This window comes from Quercus lobata, chromosome 3 (assembly GCF_001633185.2).
Source record: "Quercus lobata isolate SW786 chromosome 3, ValleyOak3.0 Primary Assembly, whole genome shotgun sequence".
Lineage (NCBI taxonomy): Eukaryota > Viridiplantae > Streptophyta > Magnoliopsida > Fagales > Fagaceae > Quercus > Quercus lobata.
In genome coordinates this window covers 25,119,779-25,134,173 of record NC_044906.1, presented here as the reverse complement: position 1 = coordinate 25,134,173, position 14,395 = coordinate 25,119,779, and the positions used below count along the sequence as shown (strand labels likewise).

Below are 14,395 nucleotides of genomic sequence, written 5' to 3'. Positions count from 1 at the left end.
ATTATAGAAGTATGTATATATGACTTCCCACAAAACTTGATAACATGATTTGGAGCTTTACATTTGACTCCACTTTCAATCATAACATTTGATCTTTTTGATCTTTTGAGCCAATCACCTCTCATTGTGAGAGTGATATTTGATATTTCACTTTAATGAATAAGCCTTTGGCTTTTTGAATAAACATTCACTTCAATATATGGTCGCTTACCCTTTTTCCTAGTCAAATACTAGAATGTGCGACAGGCTTTTGCAGCTCAATATCTCTTTTCATTTGGAGATTTACATTTGGTGAGCTCTTTTAGCAAAACAAAAATAAAGAGTGGGAAGATATATAGACACAAGTCTATGCATGTCTCAAGATCAACAAAACCATTCACTAATCATTTATGACAAGTTTGAAGATCTATTTACAACAATCACAACGATTTCTGGATTTCTCCCACATAGATATGAGTGCATGAAAACAAGTAATGCTCGAAAATGCACAAAGCCATTAGCACAAAGGTACAAGGCAAAACAAGTTTTGAGACAAAAAACTCAACAATGTCAATCAAGCTTTTTGATTTTCTAATTTTTATGTGATTTTTAGATTTTTGACATAAAAGAAGAAAATGATTGAACAAACAAAGAAAGAACCAACAGAATTCACAGATGGACAAACAAACAATAAACAAGTTGCACAAAGAGCTAACAAAGAAGTGTGTGCCCCATCACAAGCAAACATATCATATTATAAATATGTGAAGCACACAACACACAAGAGAGTCAAGGAATTGTACCAGCACCAATGGTCTTACGGAGTGATTCAAACCGTGGACCATCGAGAGGCTTGGTGAAGATGTCCGCCTTTTGATTGTCGGTGTGTATGAACTCAAGACACACAACTCTTTTCTCTACCAAATCCCGAATGAAATGGTAACGTATCTCTATGTGTTTAGACTTTGAATACTGGACAGGATTCTTGGAAAGATTGATGGCACTGGTGTTGTCACAGAAGACACACATCGTTTCTTGAGGAATTCCATAGTCATGAAGTAATTTCTTCATCCAAAGAAGCTGAGTGCAGCAACTTCCAGCAGCGATGTATTCTGCTTCTGCAGTAGATAGAGACACTGAATTCTGCTTTTTGCTCATCCACGAGACAAGATTGTTACCAAGATAGAAACAGCCGCCCGAAGTGCTTTTCCGATCGTCTACACTGCCAGCCCAGTCAGCATCTGAATACCCAGCAAGACAAGCATTTGAGTCTTTTGAATACCATAGACCATAGTTTGCAGTACCATTCACATATCGAATGATTCGCTTAGCAGCAGTCAGATGAGATTCCTTCGGATTAGCTTGGTACCTGGCACAAACGCCCACACTAAAAGCAATGTCCGGTCTACTGGCTGTAAGGTAGAGCAAACTCCCTATGATGCTCCTATACAGTGTAGGACTTACTTCGACTCCAGATGAATCAACATTCAGTTTAGTGGATGAGCTCATGGGAGTGGAGGCATGTTTTCTGGAGTCTAGTCCAAACTTCTTGACAATGTTTCTGGCATACTTCTCTTGAGATACAAATATGCCCTCCTTTTGTTGTTTGACTTGAAGACCCAAGAAAAATGTGAGTTCCCCCACCATACTCATCTCAAACTCCTTCTTCATCTCCTCAGAAAATTCAGTAGCACGATCTTCGATGGTTGCCCCAAACACTATATCATCAACATAGACTTGTGCCACAAGGAGATAATCTTCATCATTTTTGACAAACAGAGTTCGATCGGCATACCCTCTCTTGAAACCTCTATCTAGAAGATAATGTGTAAGACGATCGTACCAGGCTCTAGGCGCTTGTTTCAAGCCATAAAGGGCTTTCTTCAATCTTAATACATGATCTGGAAAATGAGGATCCTCAAATCCTTTTGGTTGCTCAACAAATACTTCTTCATTTAGATATCCATTCAGAAATGCACACTTTACATCCATTTGATAAAGTTTGAAATTCAAGGTGCACGCAATGGACATGAGGATTCGAATGGATTCGAGTCTTGCCACCGGAGCAAAAGATTCATCAAAATCCACTCCTTCTACTTGAGTGTATCCTTGAGCGACTAACCGAGATTTGTTTCGAATTATCTCTCCATCTTCATCAGTTTTGTTTTTAAAAATCCATTTTGTGCCTATAACATGAATGTTCTCAGGCCGTGGAGCAAGTTCCCACACATCATTCCTCACAAACTGATTCAGCTCTTCATGCATTGACTCAACCCAATTCTCATCTTGAAGAGCCTCTTCAACCCTTTTTGGTTCAAACTGTGCAAGATAGCAGTGATATGTTACATGATTAGTTAGCAGAATGTTTCCTTTCCTGAGGCGAAGACCATCATCAAGAGATCCTATGATGTTACTTTCCGGATGATTCTTGATAACTCTTGAAGATGGCCTTTTTGAAGTGGAAACTTCATCACTACGACAGATAGGAAGATGAACTTTCGAAGGAGTAAGAGGGCTTGATGTTCTAGACATCGATCTCGTTTCCATTCTTGGGTTGATGGGAGTCGATTCTACTTCTGGTATAGGTTCTTCACCTTCTATATCCAAAGCTTCTACCTCAACATCGGCCTCTTTGGTGCTCGGCCCTTCTACATCATCAATCATTTCCACCTTAGGTAAGGCATCATCAATCTTGACATTTATGGACTCCATCACAGTTTTTGTTCTCTTGTTAAACACTCTATACGCTCGACTTGTAGTAGAGTAGCCAAGAAAAATACCCTCATCACTTCTCGCATCAAACTTCTCAAGATTCTCTCGATCATTTAGGATATAGCATTTACTTCCAAACACCCGGAAATACTTCACTTTTGGCTTCTTCCCATTCCATATCTCATAGGCAGTCTTCTTTGTACCAACTCGAAAGAAAATCCTATTGCCAATGTGACACGAGGTGTTGACAGCTTCTCCCCAAAATTTTTGAGGTATTTGCTTGTTAAGCAACATGACTCTTGCCATCTCCTGAATCACACGATTTTTTCTCTCTACCACTCCATTTTGTTGTGGAGTTTTGGGAGCTGAAAATTCTCTTTTAATTCCATTCTTCTCACAGAAGGACTCGAATCTTGCATTCTCAAATTCCCTCCCATGATCACTTCTAACTTTGGCTATCGGAATCCCTTTTTCGTTTTGTAGTTTCTTGCACAGAATCTCCAACCTCTCACAAGCTTCTGGTTTTTCTCTAAGGAATTCAACCCAAGTGTATCTTCAGTAGTCGTCCACAATAACCATAATGTATCTCTTCCCCCCTAGGCTTTTAGTTCTGGTAGGCCCCATTAGATCAACATGAAGTAACTCCAAGCACAGAGAGGTGGCTATCACATTCACCTTGTGATGACTTGCCTTAGTTTGCTTCCCCATTTGACACGCACCACAAACGGTCTTCTTCACTTTTCCAAACTTAGGAAGTCCCTCGACTGCTTCAAGTTTGGAAAATTTTGCTACTTGTTTGAAGTTGGCATGCCCAAATCTGTGATGCCACAGCTCCAACATATCCACATGAGCACTTCTACACGATATGGGTGCCGTGGGAACTATTCCATAACAGTTATCTGTAGTACGATTTCCTTCCAAAACCTGAATCCCCTCTTCATTGATGATCAAACATCCCTTCTTAGAGAATTGTACCAGAAAATCATCATCACAAATTTGAGTGATGCTCAGCAAATTCGCCTTCAGCCCTTTTATGTACAACACATCTTTCAACAGCGGCAAACTAGGTATCTCAATGGTTCCTTTGCCTAGGACTTGAGCATGACTTCCATCACCAAAGGTCAAATAGTCACCAACCTTTTCTTTGAGTGTCTTAAACAGAGACTTATCCCCTGTCATATGGCGAGAACACCCACTGTCAAGATACCACAAACACGCATTAAACACCTTCAATGAGGTATGCACAAATAGGTTCACATGTGACAGACATTCTTGACCTTCAAACACAAACTCATCATCAGTTTTCATACTTCTTTCAATTTGATTTTTCATTTTCAGATTCTCAATCATCTCACACAACATTCTATTCTTTCTTTTATATTTCTTAATCAATGATTTAGATTCAGATATGCTACTGTGTAAGACATGATTCTGATTTTCAAGATATTCCAGCATGTGAACAAATACTCTAGCATGTTTCTTAGTTTTTAACAACTCTACAAGATCATCAGTAAGACACCTTTCAGACATATGCATAGAGTCATTTTCACAAACACTTAAGCTACAATTCAGCATGGTATATTCCAAAACAATCAACCACAACACAAGGGTCTAGGATCACACTTAGGTAATAAAACCACAACAAGTGTACCTGCTCTGATACCAATTGAAAGTTCAAAAAACGTGTAAAAACACCCTTGAACGTTTAGACCCCCAATTTACAACTTAACCAATTCAAGCATTATGTCAAACAACTAATGTGCGGAAAATGAACATAAGCTATAATATAGAATTGGATAAACTATCTAAGCCAAATTAAAATCACAACCCACAGCAGATAATAAAAGGCAAAGATAAAAGGGAAGGAAGATGCAAACACAAAGACAACACGCGATGTGTTATCGAAGAGGAAACCGAAACCCTCAGCGTAAAACCTCTCCGCCGCCCTCCAAGCGGTAAACAATCCACTAGAAAATGTAGTTGGGATACAAGGACAGCAATAGACCCTCCAAGCCTAATCTACCCAGTACACCTAAGCCCTCCAAGCTTCTTGCTCCAACGAGGTTGCGCCGAACCTTTTTCTTTTCTAGCTTCCCGGATTCCGCTACTAGACCGTAGCATCAACCAATGAAGATTGGTTCCTTCCTAACTGCTTCCCAGAAATCCAAACAACTGTCTCACAGTGATGATGATGATGAGAACCAGGTTTGGTATAATGCCTCTCAAGGATTTGACAATGGAGAGGAAGAGAGTTGAGGAATTTGAAGAGACTCTAAGGTATAGATTGTGGGTGAAACAATCTTGTTTTTCTTTAGGGTTTCTCTCTCAAAATTCTCTCTGGAAACTCTCTTTCAATCGTGGGTAAAAGGGGTATTTATACTGGAGTGGGAGAGGAATGTGAACGTCAGTTTTTACAAAACAGAGGTGGCTCGCGGCTTGACCTCGCGGCTTGACCAAGTCGCGAGATCCAGTCGCGAGATAACCGTATGGCCAGTTGTCCTGTTTTGTCCTGTAGTGCTCCAGCTAGCATGACTGTTCATCTTCCTGCATGCTTGGCACGTGTGCTGCGTCTAGCGGCTTGCAGCCGCGAGTCACCCGCGAGTCCCAGCCGCGAGTCTCTGTTTTCTTGCACACTCTTGAGCAATCTTCACTCTATCTCACTCACTACCCTTACATCAAACCCACCTAAATACAGGGTTACTAAATGCTGAATTACAAGCAAATTTGGCACGGAATAAAGCCAATTAGATGATTGAATAAATTCAACCTTACACTGTACCTGTCTTGAGATGTTGTTGCAATGTTGATGTCTTCTATATTCATTTGTCACCTTTCAACAACACCTTCCCAGTGCAGCAGGAATTGTCTCATCCCTAAGGAACGCAATTCTATAATCAAAGCACAAGCAGCTCATGGCTACGGTTCTGTAGGTGCTTTTTAATTGGATAAACCTCAAAAAAAGAGGTATAATTTAATAGGAGGCAATCTATGAGCATTGGCATAGTGAGAAACTGCTATTGGAAGCAAGTTTGATTGGAAATGAAAAAACAAGTGTTTAGAGAAATTCGGATATTTATAATTGCATTGTCTTTTTGCTGTTCTGTTCTTTGTAATTGTTGATTTTGTTTTCTCAAGTCTCAAAGTTAGGGTTTGAATGTATGAGCCTGACAGGAGTCTACAATTCTCCTCTCCCTGAGGAGGATGGAATTGCAGTCATAAAGTATGCTTTCAGTAAGGGAATCACTTTCTTTGATTCATCTGACATTTATGGACCCCATACTAATGAAATTCTGCTTGGAAAGGTAAATGACACCAATTTTAATTTTACTAGCTCAAAAAATCAAATATTTTTGTTAGTGAATTGATTTATATCTTTGTGATACTAAAGATGGTCACTGATGTGGAAATATCTTTGGGATACCATTTTCTATAAGTTCTGTTGTTAGTGAATTGATTTATAATCAAGTACCATGTTAATAGTCTATAATATTAACTGAAAGAAGTTTATATCTTTCAGGCCTTGAAGCAGTTGCCAAGAGAGAAAATTCAAAATAGCCACCAAATTTGGTATCCAAAGAATAGGATATCCTCAGATGGAAGTGAACAGTAGGCCTAAGTACGTTCGCTCATGCTGTGAGGCTAGCTTGAAGCACCTTGATTTGGAATGCATTGATCTATATTATTAGCATCAGGTAGACACAAAAGTACCCATAGAAGAAACTGTAAGTGATCACGCCCCTTCAATCACACGCCTGCAATGGTTGACCGTTTTGAATTATTTCTTGTTTGCAATTTGAAATTGTCAAATTCTCTGCAAATTTCATTAGATACATCTCATTGGAATGTAGGTTGGTGAACTTAAGAAACTGGTAGAAGAGGGAAAGGTCAAGTATATTGGTCTATCAGAAGCTAGCCCAGGCACAATAAAGAGGGCTCATGCTGTGCATCCAATCACAGCTTTACAAATGGAGTGGTCTCTATGGACTCGTGATATTGAAGAAGAGATAATTCCACTTTGCAGGTATGTTCAGTTCACGGATGATGTTTTTTTATAAATTTTGGTCTCTTGATTGTTTCCGTGTTTAAGAAACCTTTGAAGAATACACCACCGACATGTTCATCAGTTCTTAATGTGAACATTTTAATTGAGAGATTGATTGCATGTATCCTAAAATTAAATCTCTCCATTTTTTCCTTCTATTCTTTCTTGGGATCCCAATACTACTATCATTTTTGAATGACTGCTACAACAAGGAAAATTGTCCATTTTTGTGTAGCTTTGATTTCAATATATTGAAATTATCTTATTCAGAAGCATGAGTATGCTCTCTTGAATCTTGATGCTATTGTGCCTGTAGGGAGCTTGGAATTGGAATAGTTCCATACAGTCCTCTTGGTCGTGGTTTTTTCGCTGGCGAAGGAGTAGTGGAAAATTTGGCTGCAAATAGCATATTGTACAAATTTCACCAATATATTGTCATTTATTTGTTAGACTTTCAAATTGCTTGCATAATTTTTCAGGATACAATGATATTTTTCTTTGAGCAATGATTCTTCAAGTTCATTGAATAAAAAATACCTACAAGGGCAAACACTATTTTAGTCCTTGCAGTTTACAAGAAGTTCCAATTCATTTCTAATATTTGAAAAATTGCAACTATCCCTGAAATTTTAAAATTTAGCAATTAAGCTTTTCCATCATTTCACCTTTAATAGCTTACATGAAATAATTGAGATGAACTATTTTACATGCTTTATTTCTTAAAGAGTTTGATCTTCACTGGTGTTTATTTAGTTGGGGCTTTAAAAGAATTATGCATTGTAACATCTACTATTGAAATTTTTACTTAATAGAATTCACGATCAAAAATATTAAAAACATTGAGTTCATGAAGATGAACACAAAAGGACAAAGATCAAAAGGCTAGTCTAAGGGAAACAAGCAACTCTATGCTTTAACTAAACTCACAGTCTGCTCTTTATTCTATAAGGACTCTCACCCTCGCTACCAAGGAGAAAATTTGGACAAGAACAAGACCATTTTTAGTCGAATAGAAGGACTTGCTAGAAAGCACCAATGCACTCCTGCTCAGCTTGCACTTGCATGGGTTCTCCAACAAGGAGATGACATTGTAGCCATACCTGGTAATTGGCTTTCTTTTTCCTTCTTTATTCCCTGATTAATTGCATTAGTGTTAATGTGCTACATATTTAAATTTTCCTCACAAAAATAAGTGGCTGAAGTTCTGTTCACTGTTATTAATACTATTTTCTTATGTGTGCTACAAATTGAAATTAATTTGATTCCAAGTCTATAATGCTCTTCCCCTATAAGGTGCAACATGTAGAATCAAGATCACCTGCATCTTATAGAGACAAACATCAAGCAAAAACATCAATAAGTATCCGAATCCAATTTCCATAAGGATTTCATGCCTCAACTTTCAAAGTTTGGCATATAAATAAACAACAATCCATTTCATGGCTGGAAATTATATCAATAATACCTACTATAAAGTCATAAGAGCCTTAGAAGAACTCATATTTAGTTAGTGTAAACATAGCCATAAACAAAGTGTTAGGTCGCTGTCATAACTAAATAAGATTTTACCATGGTTCAGGTTTTTGATCGCAATGTCTTCATGGCATCATTGGCCGTACAGCTGGCGAGTGGCTAAATTTTTGAGAGAGTGGTAGTTTGGTTTCGTGGAATAATAAAATCATGAATGAATGTTCACTAATATGCTCATGTTCTATCACAGTTTTGCAAGATTTTATTTTCCAATGTGACAAATATCTTATCTTTTTCGTTCATTTTCCTTGGAACGTTTACAGGGACAACCAAGATCAAGAACCTGGAGAACAATATTGGCTCATTGAAGGTGAAACTTACAGAAGAAGACCTCAAAGAGATATCTGATGCAGTACCAATGGAAGAGGTAGCTGGCAGTAGAAGCTTTCAAAACACGGATCATTTTCTCTGGAAGTTTGGCAACACTCCTCCAAAAAATTAATTCTCTTTTAACACATGGATGATGTTCATTTTACTTAAATAATGCCATGTTCTGCTTCTGGTGAAATGACTGGCCAGATTTATGTTAAATAACTAGCTAAGTCATTCAAACTGCAAAATTAGCAACATTATTATGTAAACTTTGTTAGAATGGCACCAATGTGGTTGCACTATGTCACACTCTATTAGATATATTGGCAGTTTGTTCCTCACTTCTTTTTTCAATTTTTTGGGAGTTTGTTCTTCACTTTTTTTTAAAAAAATTAATCTTGTGAAATAAGGCCTTCTTTGTTTTTATTATTATAATTTTCGGCTAAAACATAGGAGAATTAACATATAAGGAGCATTATTGGTTCTAGACGCAATATAGCTTGGTCCTCGCATAGCTCAGCCCATTGCTTCTTAGGCAAAGTCACCAGCACTGACGTTGCAAGCCCTTCTTCCATTGAAAGCATTACCACAATCAACCCTTTTCCCTCCACATTCCCTACCTGATACAACACATGAACCGGCTTTACATCCTTGTCAAATGCTGTCGCATACTTCAACGTTGACATATTGGGGCTCCCGGGCCACCTTGCTAGGTACAAGCATGTGTTCCAAGCTTATACATGTTAGTTCAGGGCCATACATTCTAAAGGGTGGTGCAAACTTCCCTCCCTCTCCCTTTTGTGGTTCAAACCAATTCATAACTGACCAAAACTCTTCCTCCTTTGTACCAAACACATGGCTGTTCACCAACCCCACATGTCCTAACTCACATTGGCCTATCTCTTCTCACTTCAATGATAGTTGTGAAATATGCTATGCATTGCCAAAATACCCAATTAATTGGGAGTGGAGCTTGCAATAGCCTCCAAGAGTCTACACAAACTGAGAGGAAATGTGTAGTGTAACTTTTAGGACCTTTCAAAGGTGTGAAACGTGACCAAAAGAGTGGTGCTAGCAATTCAAAAGGAGTGGCATTAGGACAATTTTCCTGGATGCTTGAGATGTTGGGTTTTGTGAAGACTAGTTTTGTTTGATCCGGTTTGACGACCTGACCCGACCCAAATAATTTTGTGTGGCTTTTAATGAAAGATTTTTTTAGGCTTAGTCCATGGAGTGCAGGCTTGGGCCGAGCCCTTGGGAAAAATTTTTTGGCCCGTTTTGTGTATAAAATGCAATTGTGTGATTAGGGTTTGTGTTGGTTGCCGTGTTTTTGAGAGAGAGAAAAAACTGTAACCACACTTTTGTATTTTTTTCCCTGATAATAGTGAAATCCTTGCAACTCCATGGACGTAGGCAAATTGCCGAACCACGTAAAATATTGTCTTGTGCGTGTGATTGTTTTCTTTGGCGTGTGTTTTCTCTATTTTTTTTGTTTCTCATAGGTTAGGATTTCGGTTAAATTCCCTTCATAAGAGGCATTGTTTGATCACTAAATTGGAAAATTTGATTGTGGTTGTGCCCATTTTGACTAAGAGAGTCTGTCATTCGAAAGAAGCACCAAAGCAACAACATGAGAAATTAACTCCGCAAAGTCATGGGTAAAACTCACCCTTGAAAAGCAGCTTGCAAGGGGAGAGTACCTAAGAGCTTATTACATATGTTTAAGCTTACACTTTAGTCACATGGGACATAGGATTAAAACATACTTCCACGCTTCGCAGCCAACGGCCACAACGGCTCGTTCTATCGACACTGACCTGATGGTAGACTTTTCTCTTTTTTGGCGACTGCACTCGCCTATCAGTTATTCAATGACTTAGTAAGAAATTTTAATCTGGCCTCTAGGTAGCTCCCTTCACGATCCGACCACAAAACTGTAACTCATTTTATCATATACTCAATGAGCTATGTTTGATTACTCGACGTGGTGGTCGACTATAATAACAAATGAAAACCGACTTACAATGGTGAATTCTACCCATGGGTTTGTATCACTTTGTGTATAATGGTGCCAAAAAATTTATATATTTTAAGTTTATTACTTTAAAGGGTGGTTTAAGTTGAAAGACAAGTTTCTTTATGCATGATAAAGAGTCAACTAAATTGGATATGAATATTGTTAAAAATCAACATTAATTTTCTTGTCTATAGAAATTTCTAGAGTTTCTCTTAATCTCTTTCTTTCCAGAATTCTCTAGACATTACAAGAAAAAACCTATATTGCAACAAAAAGGAATTTTAGTGGCAATAAGAACTAATTCACTTTGTAAAGCTTTTTTGTTGCAATAGGACTTAAAAAGTATTAATTTATTGCAACAATATTTTATTTGTTGCAATAACTTGTAATAATTTTGTTGCAATAGAAAAATCAATGCCTTATAAAAATCCCCAAATTTTCATTACTGCTATTTTTTAACAAGTATTGATGGTTTGCATTTTTTGTAGATTTTTTTTTTTTTTTTTTTTTTTTGATTTTGTGAAGATATGGTTAAATATGATGTGTTTAGTGGGAAAAAAAGATTTAAAAATATATATAAAATTTATTGCAACAAAAATTATTATTGTGGTAACTTATCCCATGTTAGTTAACCGACTTTATCCCATGTATAAATATGAAGAAGTGTCAAGTGTATGAAGTAAAGTGGTGTGAAGTGAAGTGTGTCATAAAGCACCAACTAATGTGAAGTGATGTGAAGCAAGTGTGTGTCATAGGCAGCAAGTTTGTAGAGTGATGAGTAGAGTGAAGCAAAGTAAAAAGTGTTAGAAGGTGTCTTAAGTGTCGTGTGTGCAATGCACTAGTGTCAGTGTATGTGAGTCAAGCATTAGTGTTTGTTAAGTTTTGTAGTTTAAATAGTCCAATTTTGAATATAAAAGTGCTTGTTCACGTGTTTAACTCAACAAATATTACAACTTAGTGTGGGATCGTTGTATATGGTAGTATATACTTGTAATATGTGAGTAAATTTACTTTGAAAAGTAAAGAAATGGAGAGAATTGATTTTGTTATATTGTTTAGTGGCACTTACAGAAGTGTCAATGGTGCAATTGGCACTTTTGTTTTTGTGTAAAAGTGATGTGAACAGAAATGCTGATCAGCGCTTCTCTTTGTTTGAAAATGTCGAGAGAGAAAGATGTGGACTTATGGGTGAAATATTAGGTGCATACACGCAGGCATTCTGTTTTGAGGAGTTCATGGATGACGATGCCGAGTTGGATGACGAAGTGGAAACGCTTAGGCAAGGTATGGTAGCTATGAAGTTCTCGAAGGAGCTTAAACAAGAGATCCGAAGACCATGGGCGAGAGCTTTGATTGTGAAAGTATACGGTAGAGCTGTTGGATTAAATTTCCTTCAAGCTAGACTATTATCTTTATGGAAGCCAGCAAGGCGTTTGGATGTTGTAGACCTTGAACATGGCTTCTTTCTCATAAGGTTGTCATTGAAAGAGGATGTTGAGAATGTACTAAAGAGAGGTCCTTGGTTTATAGGAGACCACTTCCTTTCGGTTAGACCATGGGAACCAGATTTCAAGCTTGAGTCAACCAAGGTGTCTTCCATTACAGTTTGGATAAGGCTCAGTGGGTTACCTATTAAGTACTACAATGCCAAGGCTCTCCAACACATCCAGAAGGCTATTGGCAATGTGTTAAGGATTGATACCTTTACAACGACTAAATCTAGAGGCAAGTTTGCAAGGTTGTGTATCCAAGTTGATGTGGATAAGTCGCTTATCACTACGGTGATGATAGGTAAACTTCAGCAAACCGTTACATATGAGGTTATCCATAACTTATGCTTTGAGTGTGGAAGAATGGGCCATAGAAGGGAGTTCTATCCATTTGTTGTTAAGCCGGTGCCGCCATGTGAGGAAGTGGAGGTGGGAGGTGCAAGTGATAGAGGTGCAAGCACACACGTTGTGCATGCTGCTGACAATGCTAAGGTAAATATGGGACCACATGGAAAGGATGATGCCGTACGAGAGGACGTGCATGAAGGATTGTATAGGCCTTGGGTGGTCGTGGCACGTAGAAAGAAAGAGACAAAATTTCAGAGGAGTGGTGGGTCCTTACTTGACCACGGTCTTGCTTTTGAGCAGAGGAGTAACGGCCATCAGGTAGCTAATAGGAGGAATTGGGTTGGTGTGGAGAAGAATGATGGCTCCAACGGGCTTAACAGGGAGACAAAGAGAAAATTGTCTCCCTTGAGGATTCTGGATAAAGCCTAAGTGGAGCAGGTTATACATAGAATAGGGAAAGAAGCCCAAGCCGGTTTGGCCCATAATGCAGGTTTGAAAACTAAAGTTCCTAAAAGTGATAAAGCCCGTAAGGCTAATTCAGTTAAAGGCATGAAGTCTGATGCACATGCAAGGGCTGGGTACACTACTTTGATCGGTGCCGCTGGGGAAGAAAACAAAAAGGATCACTCTGAGATGAGAAGCAAGGTGAGTAGCGCGCTGTCGCACATGATGGGTTAAGCCGATGCCGTCGCTGTGTCTGAGATGGGTCAGGTTGCTGTGTCACACCTTACCGCGTCGTCGCCTGCTGGAGAGTTCCTTTTCACTGCTATCGCTATGAAAACTAATTCAGTTAAAGGCATGAAGTCTGATGCACGTGCAAGGGCTGGGTACACTACTTTGATCGGTGCCGCTGGGGAAGAAAACAAAAAGAATCACTCGGAGATGAGAAGCAAGGTGAGTAGCACACCGTCGCACATGATGGGTTAAGCCGATGCCGTCGCTGTGTCTGAGATGGGTCAGGTTGCTGTGTCACACCTTACCGTGCCGTCGCCTGCTGGAGAGTTCCTTTTCACTGCTGTTGCTGTGTCTGAGATGGGTCAGGTTCGAAGAGGAAGCTCCGGAGTAAATTCTGGTGATCGAAGTGGCCATGAGGCAAGCAACCTAAACTGGGAGTATAGGTTGGGGCAACATGAAGATCAAGGCGTGGAAGGAGGGCTGGTTGACTGTAACGACAGGTTGGTGGGCTGTCCTGGTGATTGTTCTGGCAATGGAGATGGATTACAGGTAGCTCGATCTGATCATGGTTCCTTAAGTGATGGGAGTGGGGGATGTGCAGCTCATGGTGCGGATCAGATGGATTTGGAAGGGAGAGGCAATGGTGGGTCTTCCCAATGAGGTTTGTCAATTCCCAAATCATAAAGTCCTTATGAATAGCATTATTTGGAATTGTAGAGGTGCTTTAAAGCCCTCTTTTCAAAAGCGTGTTAGGGAGATGGTTCAAAAGTACAATCCGGCTATTTTGGTGGTAATGAAAACTCATGTTGGGGGTAACAGAGCAAGGGAAATCACTGAGAGGCTCCCTTTTGATGGAGCTATTCGCTCTGATGCAGTTGGGTTTGCTGGTGGAATATGGGTGCTGTGGAATTCTGATAGAGTTAACGTTGCCCATTTGGCCAACACTGAACAAGAAATTCACTTCACGGTTAAGGTACGAATTTCAAATGTTATTTGGCTTTTCTCTACTGTGTATGCTAGTCCTAGGTATGCTGAAAGGCATATTTTGTGGAATAACCTTATAAAGTAGCAGACCTTCACAATATGCCTTGAGTTATAGCAGGGGATTTTAATGAACCTTTGGTAAATGATGATAAATTTGTGGGTAGAGCGGTTAGTGTGAATAGTTCTCTTTTGTTTAAGGAGTGTTTAGATAAATGTAATATGATAGACATCGGCTTTGCGGGACCTCGTTACACTTGGACCAATAGAAGGGAAATTCAAGCTTTAATACAGGAGAGAATAGATAGG

At 39.0% G+C, this 14,395-nt stretch overlaps 1 protein-coding gene and 1 pseudogene across 1 annotated transcript; both read left to right on the top strand.

Annotated features, from left to right (window-relative positions):
- The first annotated feature begins 5,676 nt into the window (after nt 1-5,676).
- On the top strand, nt 5,677-8,705 carry LOC115982178 (annotated as a pseudogene).
- A 2,966-nt stretch (nt 8,706-11,671) lies between these two features.
- Nucleotides 11,672-12,859, top strand: LOC115980630. Its single transcript, XM_031102860.1, has one exon. The coding sequence runs from the start codon at nt 11,672-11,674 to the stop codon at nt 12,857-12,859; it is 1,188 nt and encodes a 395-aa protein (XP_030958720.1).
- Nucleotides 12,860-14,395: the final 1,536 nt, after the last annotated feature.